Raw genomic sequence first — 12,552 nt, 5'->3', positions numbered from 1 at the left:
GTTTGAAAATACTGGAATAACGGATGAAACTTGATAATAATGTTAACGGGGTTGCAGATTTCTTTTGACATGAGGCCTCATTTGCCTCCCTACTGACACTGCATTGGTTTCACCTTCCTTCTTTCTAGAGAAACCGCTCCCGTACTTCTTGCTCGATGATACCTCTTCCTTAGACAAACGTCCCTCATGCACACCTTCCTCTAATCTCATCCCCATGTTTACCTTTTCGGTAAAATCACTGGGGGCACTAGCAATCATGCGTTCGTAATAAAACGAACTCAGGGTCTTAAGGAAAATCTTGGTCATTTCTTTTTCTTCTAACGGAGGATTGATCCGAGCAGCAAGCTCTCTCCACCTCTGGGCATACTCTTTGAATGTCTCTTTGTCCTTTTGATACATAGACCTCAGTTAGTCTCTATCAGGCGCCATGTCCACATTGTATTTATACTGCTTCACAAAAGCTTCACCCAAATCATTGAATGTGCGAACACTTGCACTATCCAACCCCATGTACCACCTCAGAGCAACACCAATCAAGTTGTCTTGGAAATAGTGAATCAATAACTGATCATTATCAGTTTGCATTGAAATTTTCCTGGCATACATGACGAGATGACTGAGTGGACAAGTGTTTCCGTTATACTTTTCAAAGTCAGGGACTTTGAACTTCATCGAGATCTTGACATTCGACACTAAGCAAAGTTCAGTAGCACTCTTACCGAACAAATATTTTCCTCTCAAAGTCTTCAATTCCTTTCGCAACTCAAGGAACTAATCCTTCATCTCGTCCATCTTCTCATAAACACCAGGGCCTTCAGACGGCTCAGAATGGTAGATAATGTCCTCAACATGAGGCAGAGTGTGAACAAATGGAGGCGGAATAGACATGACCGGACTAGATGCAGGCATAGAAGCAAATGTAGGCGCAAACCTTCAGACACAAATTTCGGTGGCATTCCCCACAGGAATCCTGCAGGCATAGTTATAGCAAACTGAGTGGCATGGACTGTTGAGGTAGTAACCTCTGAAATGACAATCCTCTGAGAAGGAGGAGTTGTAGGCGTTGGAGAAGACTGATTCTGAGCAGCTAGAACAGACTCCATCATGGCAGTCAAACGAGCAATCTCGTCCTTCAGCTCTCGGTTCTCTTGTTTCAAATGTTCCATGATTCTCGGTTGATTGGCGTGAGTGATGTATCGGTGAGTCATCTTGGCTGAGGCACAGAAGAATAACCAATAAGACATCTGGCAGAGGAAAACCTATTATGCAAATGATGCATGAAATGTAATGTTTTGTTTGTTTTTATTTTCAAGGAATATACTATTTTATTTTCAAGTATATAATAACAATAACAATTTGATTAACCATAAAAAAAATCTCTTTTATTCATAAAATTTGGAAGGATTACACTGAGTACAATTTCAGAAACCAAAACACAAATACAAGAGAAAAGGAAACTAATCATCCTAAGGATACCTTAGCAATAGTGGTGTCAGATGATCTGGATGCTGGAGGGTACTTCCTTCGGATGCGTTGAATCTCGGACTCAAAAGAAGTCTTCATCTGAGCCTTCTCGAGGACAAGCTGGTCAACAATCTTCTTCCAAGCACTGGAAGGTTGAGGCATATTAGAGGAAGATGGACCCTCTGGCTCTCTCTGTCCCTTTACTGCTCGGTCTTCAAGAAGTTCAATAAGTGCATCCTTGTCCTTAGACTCAAGTTGTAACTCCTCATGCTTTCGGCTCAAAGCATGGAACCGCTCTTCCCACATATCTTTCTCTTGCTTCATCTTGGCGGGTGCGTCTTCCAACTCATCTACATCTTGGTTAGGGAGAGTTAATGGCTCAACCACAACCATAGACATAGGTCTTTCACAAGCATACACCATTTTCAACTCCAAAGCTCTCTTCTTCATCCAAAGAGTGTAAGCTTCCAAAGCTACACAGTTGTGTGGACCAAGCTCGGATCTTCCTTTCCTATGCACATTATGCCAAGCATGCATTATCTTGTGCTTCAAATGTTGGGGATCTTTACCCTCTTGATAGAAAAGACCTTCTAACCGAGTGTTATTAGGTTTCTCTCTCAAGGGTAACCCAAGTTGACGACGAGCTAAAGTAGGTTTGTAGTTGATTCCTCCTTGTGTACCAATGAGATGCACATTAAAGAATTCACCACAACTATCGATGATATCCAAGCTACTTAATGCAGAGTCATACCAAACTATATCATCATTAGTGAGAGACATAAGTCTCTGAGACCACCGTAGACATTACTTGTTCTCCACAAAAGCAGGCGTCTGAGGCAAGTGCGAAATAAACCACATGTATAGAAGAGGAACGCAGCACACGATAGTTCCACCACCTTTAGAATTCCTTAGATGCAAAGAGAAATACATATCACCGAACAGAGTAGGTACAGGATTCCCAATCAAGAAGATTTTAATGGCATTAACATCAACAAAACCGTCAATGTTAAGGAACAAAGCTAAACCATAAATGAGCAACACAAAGGTGGCTTCAAAAGCGTCCACACTACCGGCTTGAGCAAAGGCAGTAGCTTTCCCAATAAGGAACTCAGAAGTCAACCCAAACATTCCTCCTTTCTTCACCCAATGAGCCTCAATCTTAGACTTCTTCAGATGAAGAGCTCCAGCTATAAAATGAGTTCTGAAAATCTCCTCCATTCCACTGAAAGGCACCTTGTCAGAAACGGGTATTCCCAAGGGGTGAGCATACCAACATAGGCATAAGCTGATAATCGGGAAAAGTGAAGCAACGGTAGAGAGGGTCGTAAAACTGAACCAACACACTTAAGAGTCATTCAACCACATCAGCAGATAACACAGATAGAAGCTTCCCATGACGTTGCTTGAAGTACAAGGGATCTAATACAAAGGATGACAACTTCCTTATCTCTTTCAGATCGGGACATCTGAAACTGTACTTCTTAGTGTTCCTTCATCCACAATCCATGGTCTGAAAATATTTGCAAATAAAATCTCAGTTCCTTGAAGTTATTTTTCATGTGATGAATGCCATGATGGGCATGAATGCATGAATGAAACAATCACAAGTAAGGGATCACACACAAGGCAAACAAATAAAGGTCAAGGGATGAATCAAGTCATTATCAAGATCAATCATCCATTTTGGTGGATTATGGTTTTCACCTTATCCACACCCAAGTTCCATTGATATTGACAAGACTTGATTGGATCAACCAAGAATCAAGGGTTTATTGTGAGTCACGAGCATGAAGTCAAGTTAAGAACCACCCCAAAGGAGTGTACCAAGGATAAAACATGTAGATCATGTTCTAAAAAGTTCCCAGAGTCTTAATTCCATCTATCAAATATTATAGGTTAGGATGACTGACTCATTAACCCATAATATTCTCAAGAGAAACTTGTCTGAGTGTAGTATCACGTAACAACTGTTATCAAGTCTACACTTTAAAAGTCTCTGCACTACGTCCTAAATAGGACAAATTGGGTTAAATGTTCTATGGGCCTCAGCTTCTCGGACCCCAAATTAGAGAAAGTAATTCCTGATCAAAAATAACTTGTGTGACATTCATGACTCCTAAAGGGTATCCACTGAGTAGATGGGTCTCAAGCCAACTTGTTAAGGACTACTCCACACAAGTCGAACATGACTATACCATCCTCCTATCTTAATTGCACTCAAGTTCAGGTTAGAACTTATCTCACCACTCAGAGATCACCAAGCACAACAAGCAGATTATATCACACAAAACAAATATACAAACATCAAATACACAAATATATACACATAAAAAAGTAGGCTAAACCCACTGAGGACTACTCCCCAATAGAGTCGCCACTTAATTTCTGTAGCGGTAAATTCATGACCATTAAGCTATGGATAAACTTAACGTCAATTAAACCAGAGTCGCCACCACTCTTTTATTGTTTTCAAAGGAAAAAGGGAAATATGGTTAGATTCATTTACAAGTTTGATTAAGAAAAAGAGTTTGGAAAATGCAATGGCATAAGATCAAAGTTTCTAATTTGCAATAAGGTCTAATTTTGAAATTACAAGCAAAGAGGTTTTAAAAAAAGGGGTAGAGATTTGAAATTTAAGAAGTGGGAGGAGATGAAGAGAATAATCCTAAGCAAAAATTTAAAAGTTAAGAGTTGAAAAGATCTGATCAATGGGATGCAATCCAATAGACAAGAATGTCATATAGAAACCCACTTTTCCTTTGGACTTTAAATCAAGCACAATCAATAAGCAAGTGGCACAATGAAGAGTCAGGCATCAAATAAAAATAGCCACATCCAAGCTAACAACTTCATAGTCTTCTTCATAATCTTCCCCATGTATCAGATGACATACTCCTTGAATAGCTCAGAATAAGGCATTAGACACAAGTTCAAAGTAATATTTGCATTAAGACCATGTAGCATATGAACTCAAGTGGATCTCCATACTTGCATCAGATGAAAATTCAAATCACAAGAAATTGGTTTCAGAAACGTTGGCATTGGCCAACTCCTTTTGCATAGGGAATGTTGCCTAATTCTAAGTCCAAAGCTCAGATTAAATCCAACAGCCCACACAAGCATTTTTTAGGGTTTTTGTTGTTTATTAGATATTTAAGGTTCTAAGACCACCAACACAAACAAAATACACAAACAAATATATACAATCACAATATATGGCTCAAGTGAGCAAAGGGAAAATGACATTAAAATAAACAAGTTAAATGATATGTATAATGGCAAATGATAAATGGCTTGAATTTAAAGTGCACAAAGTAAATGACTTGAAATTAAAAGTTAGTCAAATGTTAGTTGATTAGATGTTAGTGGAGTTTTTCTTTTTAATTGTTTAAGTCATTCTTTGAAGAACACTGAACCCTCTATTCACAAGCATGGATCCTTGAACCAAGACATCTTCCACAGAAAGGAAAAAAGGCCAAGTTTCCACACAATACCATGAAAGGGGGGAGACTTACAATCTCACTTACTATAATGCTATGCCTTTGGGTCAAAATTTAGCGTTATGCCAAGCAATCGTAATTGGACTTATGTAGAAGTCACAACTATGTGAGACCGGATAATAGAAATTTTGGTGTTAATGTATGTTAGTGATATGGTATAATGAACCATACCCCTAAAACATACCACAAAAAAATGACCAAAGGATGAACCTAATCTCACCCATTCTTATATTGGTTCATATAACGCAAAGTTATTAACGAACCAGTTAGCCTTAGGATATTGAGATGTCATTGGTCAATGAGAGGGATGGGATAGAGTGGGATTGAAGATGAAGAGGGAGGGGAAATGAGACAAACACAAATTTGTCATGGGAGGAATTTTATCAAATTAAAATCATTCATTCATTTTGGGAGATGAAATGTACATTTCATCAATCCCCTAAATCCAATGATTTTAATCCAACAAAAGTCAAATCAACCTTGACCAAGGCCCAAGCACATAGTCAAACTTCACAAGTCAATAAAAATGGATCAACATAATTTCTACACAATTAAACAATTAAAAATCAAATTAAAATGCATTAAATTAAATTATGTTTGATCAAAAACCTAAAACGTCTTCAAAACACCAAATAAAAGGTCAAGAGATTTATCATAGGTCAAACAAGATCAAAGGACCTTGGAGAAAAAATTTCATTATTTTTGAAAAGTCATAAGTATTTTTAAATAATTAAAAATATGCACAAAAACAATTAAATCATGAAAAATATCAACGTTGATCTAAAAAATATTTTTAATTCAGAAAACGAAAGAGAAAAATATTTGAATTTTTTTGGTGAAAGGCCCATATTTTTTTGATCAATAATGAAATTAATATGAATTAATGAAAAATAAGCTAATAAAAGGAAAATTCAGAAATTCAAAAAAACGTGGACCATCTGATCTCCCTCATTAATTGAAGTGGCAGATCAGATGGTGATCAGTGCGCTTTCCATATGCACTTTAGTCAAATGAGACACACGCATGGTAATCACAACCAACGCCCAAGATTAAAACATTTTAAAAGGATCATATGGTTGAGATGCTTCCAACACATCGCCGGAGTCAGAGCTCCGGTCTTCTTCTCCGGCGGACCTCAATAGAGTGGTCCACCTTCAACCATCACCAAAATGAAAAAGCAAGACATGGATTTAAATAAAAAATGCTCACGAGCTCGAATCTGGCCTCAATTTTGTCCAACTCCAAGTATATAAAAAGATACAGGGATTTGAATTTTGAGGATCATGAACTGAGTTGCTTCGATTTAACCTCAAAGCAACTAAATCTTGTTGCCTACATTGGTAGGACTTCAGCAAACCAAAAATCAACAAGAATAGTGGAGAATTAAGAGAGAATTTAAGAGAAGAAGCTTCTGAAAAATCACCTTCGAGTTGATCTAATTCCACTTGATCTTGATCTGGATTTGATTGCTCTCTCCTCCTTTGAATTTCTGGTGTTTGAACTTCCAAAGGGAAGATGAAGTTCAAGCTCGATTTCAAGAGAAATTTAAGAAAATTCTATGGCAGTGAGGGTTTGAATTGGTTTAGAAAAGCTTGGGCAAGGTGTTGATTATGAATTTGAAGCCTTAACTTGTTTAAATAGGCAATGCACTTTATATTTGCACCACTTGAAAATTGGACAAATTTGGAAACCTTCTTGCATGGGTGCATGGACAATAGTTCGGGCCTTGAGAATGATGCAATCCACTTCCCATTCACGTGTAAAGAGTACTTAATGCATCATATGTAAGCATGCAAATGAATTTGATCATTTGAAATCCAATCTTGCCAAAACAATTTCCATAATGAAGCCATGCGCAAGTCCCTCAATTTAAATGCAAATGAGATGATCTTGGATGTTTTGGAAAGGTAAGATCAAGGAGAACAACTTTCATGTTGAAACATTTTTCATTTGAAGCTTGGATCATGATGAATTTTGAGGTTGAAGTTTGGGAAATCAAACATATTTGAAAATTTTCCAAGTCCCAAGTCAAATGTTCACTTCTTCCTCCTTGAATAACTTTTTATGTGGACTTCAAATGAGAAACTTTCCTTCATCAAAGTTGTAGCTCTTTCAAACCTATTAAATTTGGTCACAAATTTGACCTCATTTGGATTTTCCATGAAGGAGTTATGCATTTTAGAAGTTGAGGAAAATCACTTGTTCAATGGTATTGGCCCAAAATGACCTCCAAACATCAAAGTTGAATTAGGCATCTTGAATTTGATCATGAAATTTGAATGGCTTTCATATCATAAACTATGAGCAAGTTATGGTCTTGGGAAGTTGATCTCCAAACTAGGGTTTAGACAAAATGACCTATAATCTTTTATCATAGAAAATGACTTTCCAAGCAACATTGTCTCTAGGCTTCAACATGAAAGTTGTTTGGAATGTCATTTAGAGTAACGTTTCTCTTGGAATCATTTTCATATGACAAAAATTGTAGGAGATAGGGTCTAGGGAACCCCAGTTTTGACCAGTTGACTTCCTCTGGTCAACCACCATGAACCAACTTGCTATCTTGACATTCTCTTGACTTTTGGGACTCATGGAGGATAATATATGTATTATATGATGTAATGTGAAGTATCCCTTGAAATATTTGATCAATTGTTGAAGAAACTTGTTGAAGAAGTCACACAAGATACCCAGATGAATTAAGGTTTCCAAGGCAAACCAACTTTAAACTCTTGATGATTTATTGATCATGAAATTCTGGTATCAGATATGAGATGTCGAAGGTAATGTCACGACACTAATATCTGAACAACAAGTGAAATATGAACAAAATAAAAATCAGGAAACAATTGAAAAACGACACAAGCAATTGTTAACCCAGTTCGGTGCAAACACACCTACGTCTGGGGGCTACCAAGCCAGGAGGGAAATCCACTAAACAAAATTAGTTCAAAGACTCTCAGCAAATAACTTCAAGTTACAGTCTTTTCACCTAATCTCTACCCGTGTGATTTCTATCTAAGAACTCATAGACATGAGACCCTACTCACTCCCCCTTAATCACAGTAATGATACTAGAATAAATACCAAAAAGAAAGAAGACACACTTCAAGGACACACACTTGATCTTGCTTAAAAGCTTCAATCAAGTAAACAAATACACGCGTACTTCAAATCTTAGAGTGGACAAATTACAACTCAAATACTCAGTCCAATTCACACATCAACAAGGTGGATGAATGGCTCACAATTTACAAACTCACACAAGACTAAAACCATAATCCTCACTCACTTCACATTCGTGTTTTTTCTGTCACTAAAACAGGATTTACATAGTCTTTAAATAGAAGCTTTCTAAATGGGCCTGGGTAGCATGAAACCCTAATTCTATTTATTGCGTATTCCCTAAGAAATAGCAGCGAATCATTCCTTTTTGGGAAGCAGTATATTCTGGCGTTAAATAGAATTACTCCTTGAATAATGCATGCAATCTCCACATAAGCACACAACGACTTGCATGAAAAAGCACAACAAGAAAATACATAACATTCAGACTGAATATTCTATATGCACATGTCGTAACATCGGGTCTGACATCTTGAATAAATCCTGCACAACCATATCAACCAACCTGCAGAAAGCTGATATCACATGTCAAGACTACAAGCGTGACATCTTGTGATAACACTATGTTTTACCAAAATTGATGCCAATTCATAGAACCAACAAACTCCCCCTTTGGCAAATTTTGGCTAAAAGAAACAACATATCACGAGTTCACAAGAAATAAATCAAAGCATCAGTTCAACAGCAGAAAAAAACATACACACATCACTAGAAAAAATAACAACTAGTAAACACACAAGCACTTGCACATACAACACTAGCAAGAACCAACTAGCAAACATCAGGACACACAAGTGCTTATACTCTCCCTCAAGTCCATGCAACTTCCCAGAACACAACAGCTCCCCCTTAAGCCAGTCCACAACAAGCAACAACCACATAGAGAATTCTCCCCCTGTACCAAACAAATAAACACCAGAATTCTCCCCCTGTATCAGACAAACAGAGCAACAACAATACTACAGAGCTAAGCTAAGATTCTCAGCTACATCTACAACTACTTTTCCCCCTTTTTAGCCAGAAGAGACCAAAGAGACAAAATAAATGAATATCTAGTCATAAACAGAAAACCCAGAAGTTAAAGAGTTACATCACCAAGTATATACACAGCTGAAGAATGCTGAGAAACAAACCAAAAAAAAACACAAAGAAATCCACCAAAACAACAAAACCAAGAAAACCAACAAAACAAGAGGGACCAAAGCCAACAGAGCTACTCAGTAGAGCTTGAGTTTGCAGCCTCTTCAGCATCACCAGAAGCAGAATTACCACTCGCATTATCATTGTTAGAAGACCTCTCACTAGAGGTGTGGGCTTCAGCTTCTTCTTCATGGCTGACATTAGCATGTTCAATACTTTCACCCTTAGCCTGCTCCAAGCTTTCAATAAAGGCTTCCAAAGACTGATTTCTAGTTGTGGCTACCCTAATCCCTTCACCTAGCTCTTTGCATGTCTCCTTAAGCTCAGCAATTGCTCCAACTTTTGAGGCTGGCCTCTTCATGGCAGATGTCATGACAATATCCTCGACATGACTGCCTTCAAAGAGTTTGTAATGCACAGACAGAGCTGGCTTTCTCCTACTAGGTAAATCATTTGAGCACAGAATACCAAGATGTTGGTTCAAGATAACTCCACAGATCATAGAGGGAAAAGCAATTGGCAGCTTAACTGCATTAGTAGTTGCATGCTTGATGATTTGATCAAACATAAATCTACCATAGTCAAATTTCACTTTTGTCCCAACAGCAAAAATAAACCTCCCAAGAGTATTAGCAATGGTGGAGATATGGTTGGTAGGGACCCAGTTAGCAGCTCCTATTTTATGCAGGATAACATACTTGATGGTCAACTTCCCAGCAGGAAAATGCTTTTTAAAAGGCCAAACTTTCACCTGTTTAACTGTAATCTCTCTACAGACCTAATTATCTGTAACCTCTAATTCTCCTGCACCCTCATTATTTCTGCCTAGAAAATTATTAATAACAGTAGGAGAGAATGTTATACACATACCCCTCACATACACCTTGCAGAACTCCTTGTTGTTCTTATCAGAAATATCCTCAGGAATATTAACAATAAATTCCTTGACTAAACCTTCATAACACTGAGAGAACCCAACAACAGTCTTCAAAAGCCTAACAACTTTTATCAGGTCCATGACCTCCTTGACATCAGCAACATCTTTTCCCAATTCCCTTTCCACAGGCACCCTTCTCTGAATCATAAATTTTCACTTAGCAACTCCATCCTCAAGATGGAAGAAGATGTTATCCAAATGAACAACAGGAACTTTAACAGGAGACTTCCTAACAGTAGTTTTCTTCGCAGGCGAGATGTCAGGGACATCTTCCTCAACATCCTCTTCAGGTTCAGAATCATCTCTGACCTTCCTCTTATTTATTTCAACCTTGCTCCATGGTTTGGAGGGACCAATACCAGCAGTCTTCTTAGCTTTTCTAGCTGACATAAGTTCAGCTACAGATTTTCCTTTGCGAGTCTTCGTGCGTTTAGCCACACTTAGCTTTATATGATGAATCAAGCTTTCCTCTTGATTATCAAGGCTACCATCCTCTAGATCAATCACAACATTTGCATCATCATGCTTCTCAGAGTGGGAAGCATTAGCAGTGTTAGAGGCCACAATTTTCCCTTTGTCAGACACGGTTTTCCCTAGAGAGCGTAACCCTTTAGCAGCCAAGTCCTTTTCAGAACTGGATGAATCATCACCTTTACCACTAGGTTGTTCAACTTCAGGAGGGGGATACATTTGAGCAAGGGGAGTAGAGACCCCCTTCACAGAGTGGGCTTCATTAAGAATTCTAGTAACTAGGTCTCTTATAACATGATCAATATAATGTGTTCCTTCCTTATGCTTAGTGACAGGAGTTAAACCAGACGGGATACTAGAGGGATTACCTTGATTGGAACAAGCAGAAGCGGAGGCATCAATGGAGATGGGTTGGTTCAAATCAATGTCCGTGTCGGGAATAACAGAGAGAGGAGCAACATCCAGAATCTCATCATCAGGGACGCCCATGGGAGGAACACTAACTTTTGGAGTAGACTTATTATTTTTTGAAGCAGATGTATCTTGATTTTGTGACATTTTGGAGTTTTTCTGGAAAAAGTAAGGTTGCCCTAGAAGAGGTTTGTGGAGAAGGAAAAGGAAGATGGAAGAGTTGGAGTAGGTAATGGGCTTATGGGGGTAGCGTGTGAAGATGGAATAGATGGTATTTCCAATACAAGGTAATGATTTACCATAATGGGGGCACTTTATTTTAAGAAAATAGACAATAGTTTGATTACTTTTTCCACTCCATATTAATTGCTACAATTTTTCATAAATGCAAATCCCTAATTTCCCTCTCAGGAATTCAAATTGATTTGCATCCAAGGCCTTTGTAAAAATATCATCTAATTGCATCTCAATAGCAACATGCTCTAAGGCGACAGTCTTATCCTCCACAAGTTCTCTAATAAAATGGTGACAGATATCAATATGTTTGGTCCTGCTGTGCTGAATAAGGTTCTTTGAGATTTTTATAGCACTCAGGTTGTCACAGTACAATGTCATGACATCTTGTGTGACATTGTATTCAGTCAGCATTTGTTCCATCCACACCAGTTGAGAACAACTACTTCCAGCTGCTATGTATTCAGCTTCAGCAGTAGACAGAGAAACACAATTTTGCTTCTTACTAAACCATGATATTAGATTGTTCCCCAAAAAGAAACATCCTCCTGATGTGCTTTTCCTATCATCAGCACTTCCACCCCAATCAGCATCACAATAGCCAGACAGCACAGAGTCAGATCCATGAGTGTATAGCATCCCATATTCACAAGTGCCATTGACATATTTCAGGATCCTTTTCACTTGGTTTATATGGCTCACCTTTGGTTCATCTTAATATCTAGCACATACACCTACAACAAAAGCAATGTCAAGTCTGCTTGCTGTAAGATATAGCAGACTTCCTATCATGCTTCTGTAGAGACTTTAATCCATATTGACACCATTTTCATCTTTAGCCAACTTCAGATGAGTAGGAGCAGGTGTCCTCTTGTGGCTTGAATTCTGCATTCCAAACTTCTTAACAATATTCTTGGCATATTTACTTTGAGATAGAAAGCTAGAATCTTCCATCTGCTTGACTTGCAGGCCAAGAAAATAAGTTAGTTCTCCAACAAGACTCATTTCAAATTCAGACTGCATTTGTTCAACAAAATGTTGAACCATCTTACTTGACATCCCACCAAACACAATATCATCCACATAGATATGAGGAATCATGAGATTTCCTCCTTCATCTTTGACAAACAAAGTCTTATCAATGCCTCCCTTTCTGTATCCATTGTCAATGAGAAACATTGTGAGTCTCTCATACCAAGCTCTAGGAGCTAGTTACAACCCATAAAGAGATCTCCTCAACTTATACACATGCTTTAGTAGATTTGAATC

At 38.1% G+C, this 12,552-nt stretch overlaps 1 protein-coding gene across 1 annotated transcript; it reads right to left on the bottom strand.

Moving 5' to 3' along the window:
* Nucleotides 1-9,303: 9,303 nt before the first annotated feature.
* Nucleotides 9,304-10,314, bottom strand: LOC127122301 (uncharacterized). The gene is made up of 2 exons (XM_051052661.1): nt 10,024-10,314; nt 9,304-9,981 (listed from the first exon to the last, which is right to left on the bottom strand). The coding sequence occupies exons 1-2, from the start codon at nt 10,312-10,314 to the stop codon at nt 9,304-9,306; spliced, it is 969 nt and encodes a 322-aa protein (XP_050908618.1).
* Between the last annotated feature and the right edge of the window lie 2,238 nt (nt 10,315-12,552).

The sequence above is a fragment of the Lathyrus oleraceus genome, chromosome 2 (assembly GCF_024323335.1).
Source record: "Lathyrus oleraceus cultivar Zhongwan6 chromosome 2, CAAS_Psat_ZW6_1.0, whole genome shotgun sequence".
NCBI classification, from domain to species: Eukaryota; Viridiplantae; Streptophyta; class Magnoliopsida; order Fabales; family Fabaceae; genus Lathyrus; species Lathyrus oleraceus.
Note: the sequence above shows the minus strand (reverse complement) of the source record. Positions and strands in the feature narration are given on the sequence as shown.

Bases quoted from the DNA above. Each gene is read 5' to 3' on its own strand.
- LOC127122301 (XM_051052661.1), bottom strand. From the start codon at position 10,314: ATGATTCAGAGAAGGGTGCCTGTGGAAAGGGAATTGGGAAAAGATGTT. The intron at 9,982-10,023 runs GTTACAGATAAT...ACAGTTAAACAG, and splicing joins AGGGTGCAGGAGAATTAGAG to GTGAAAGTTTGGCCTTTTAA.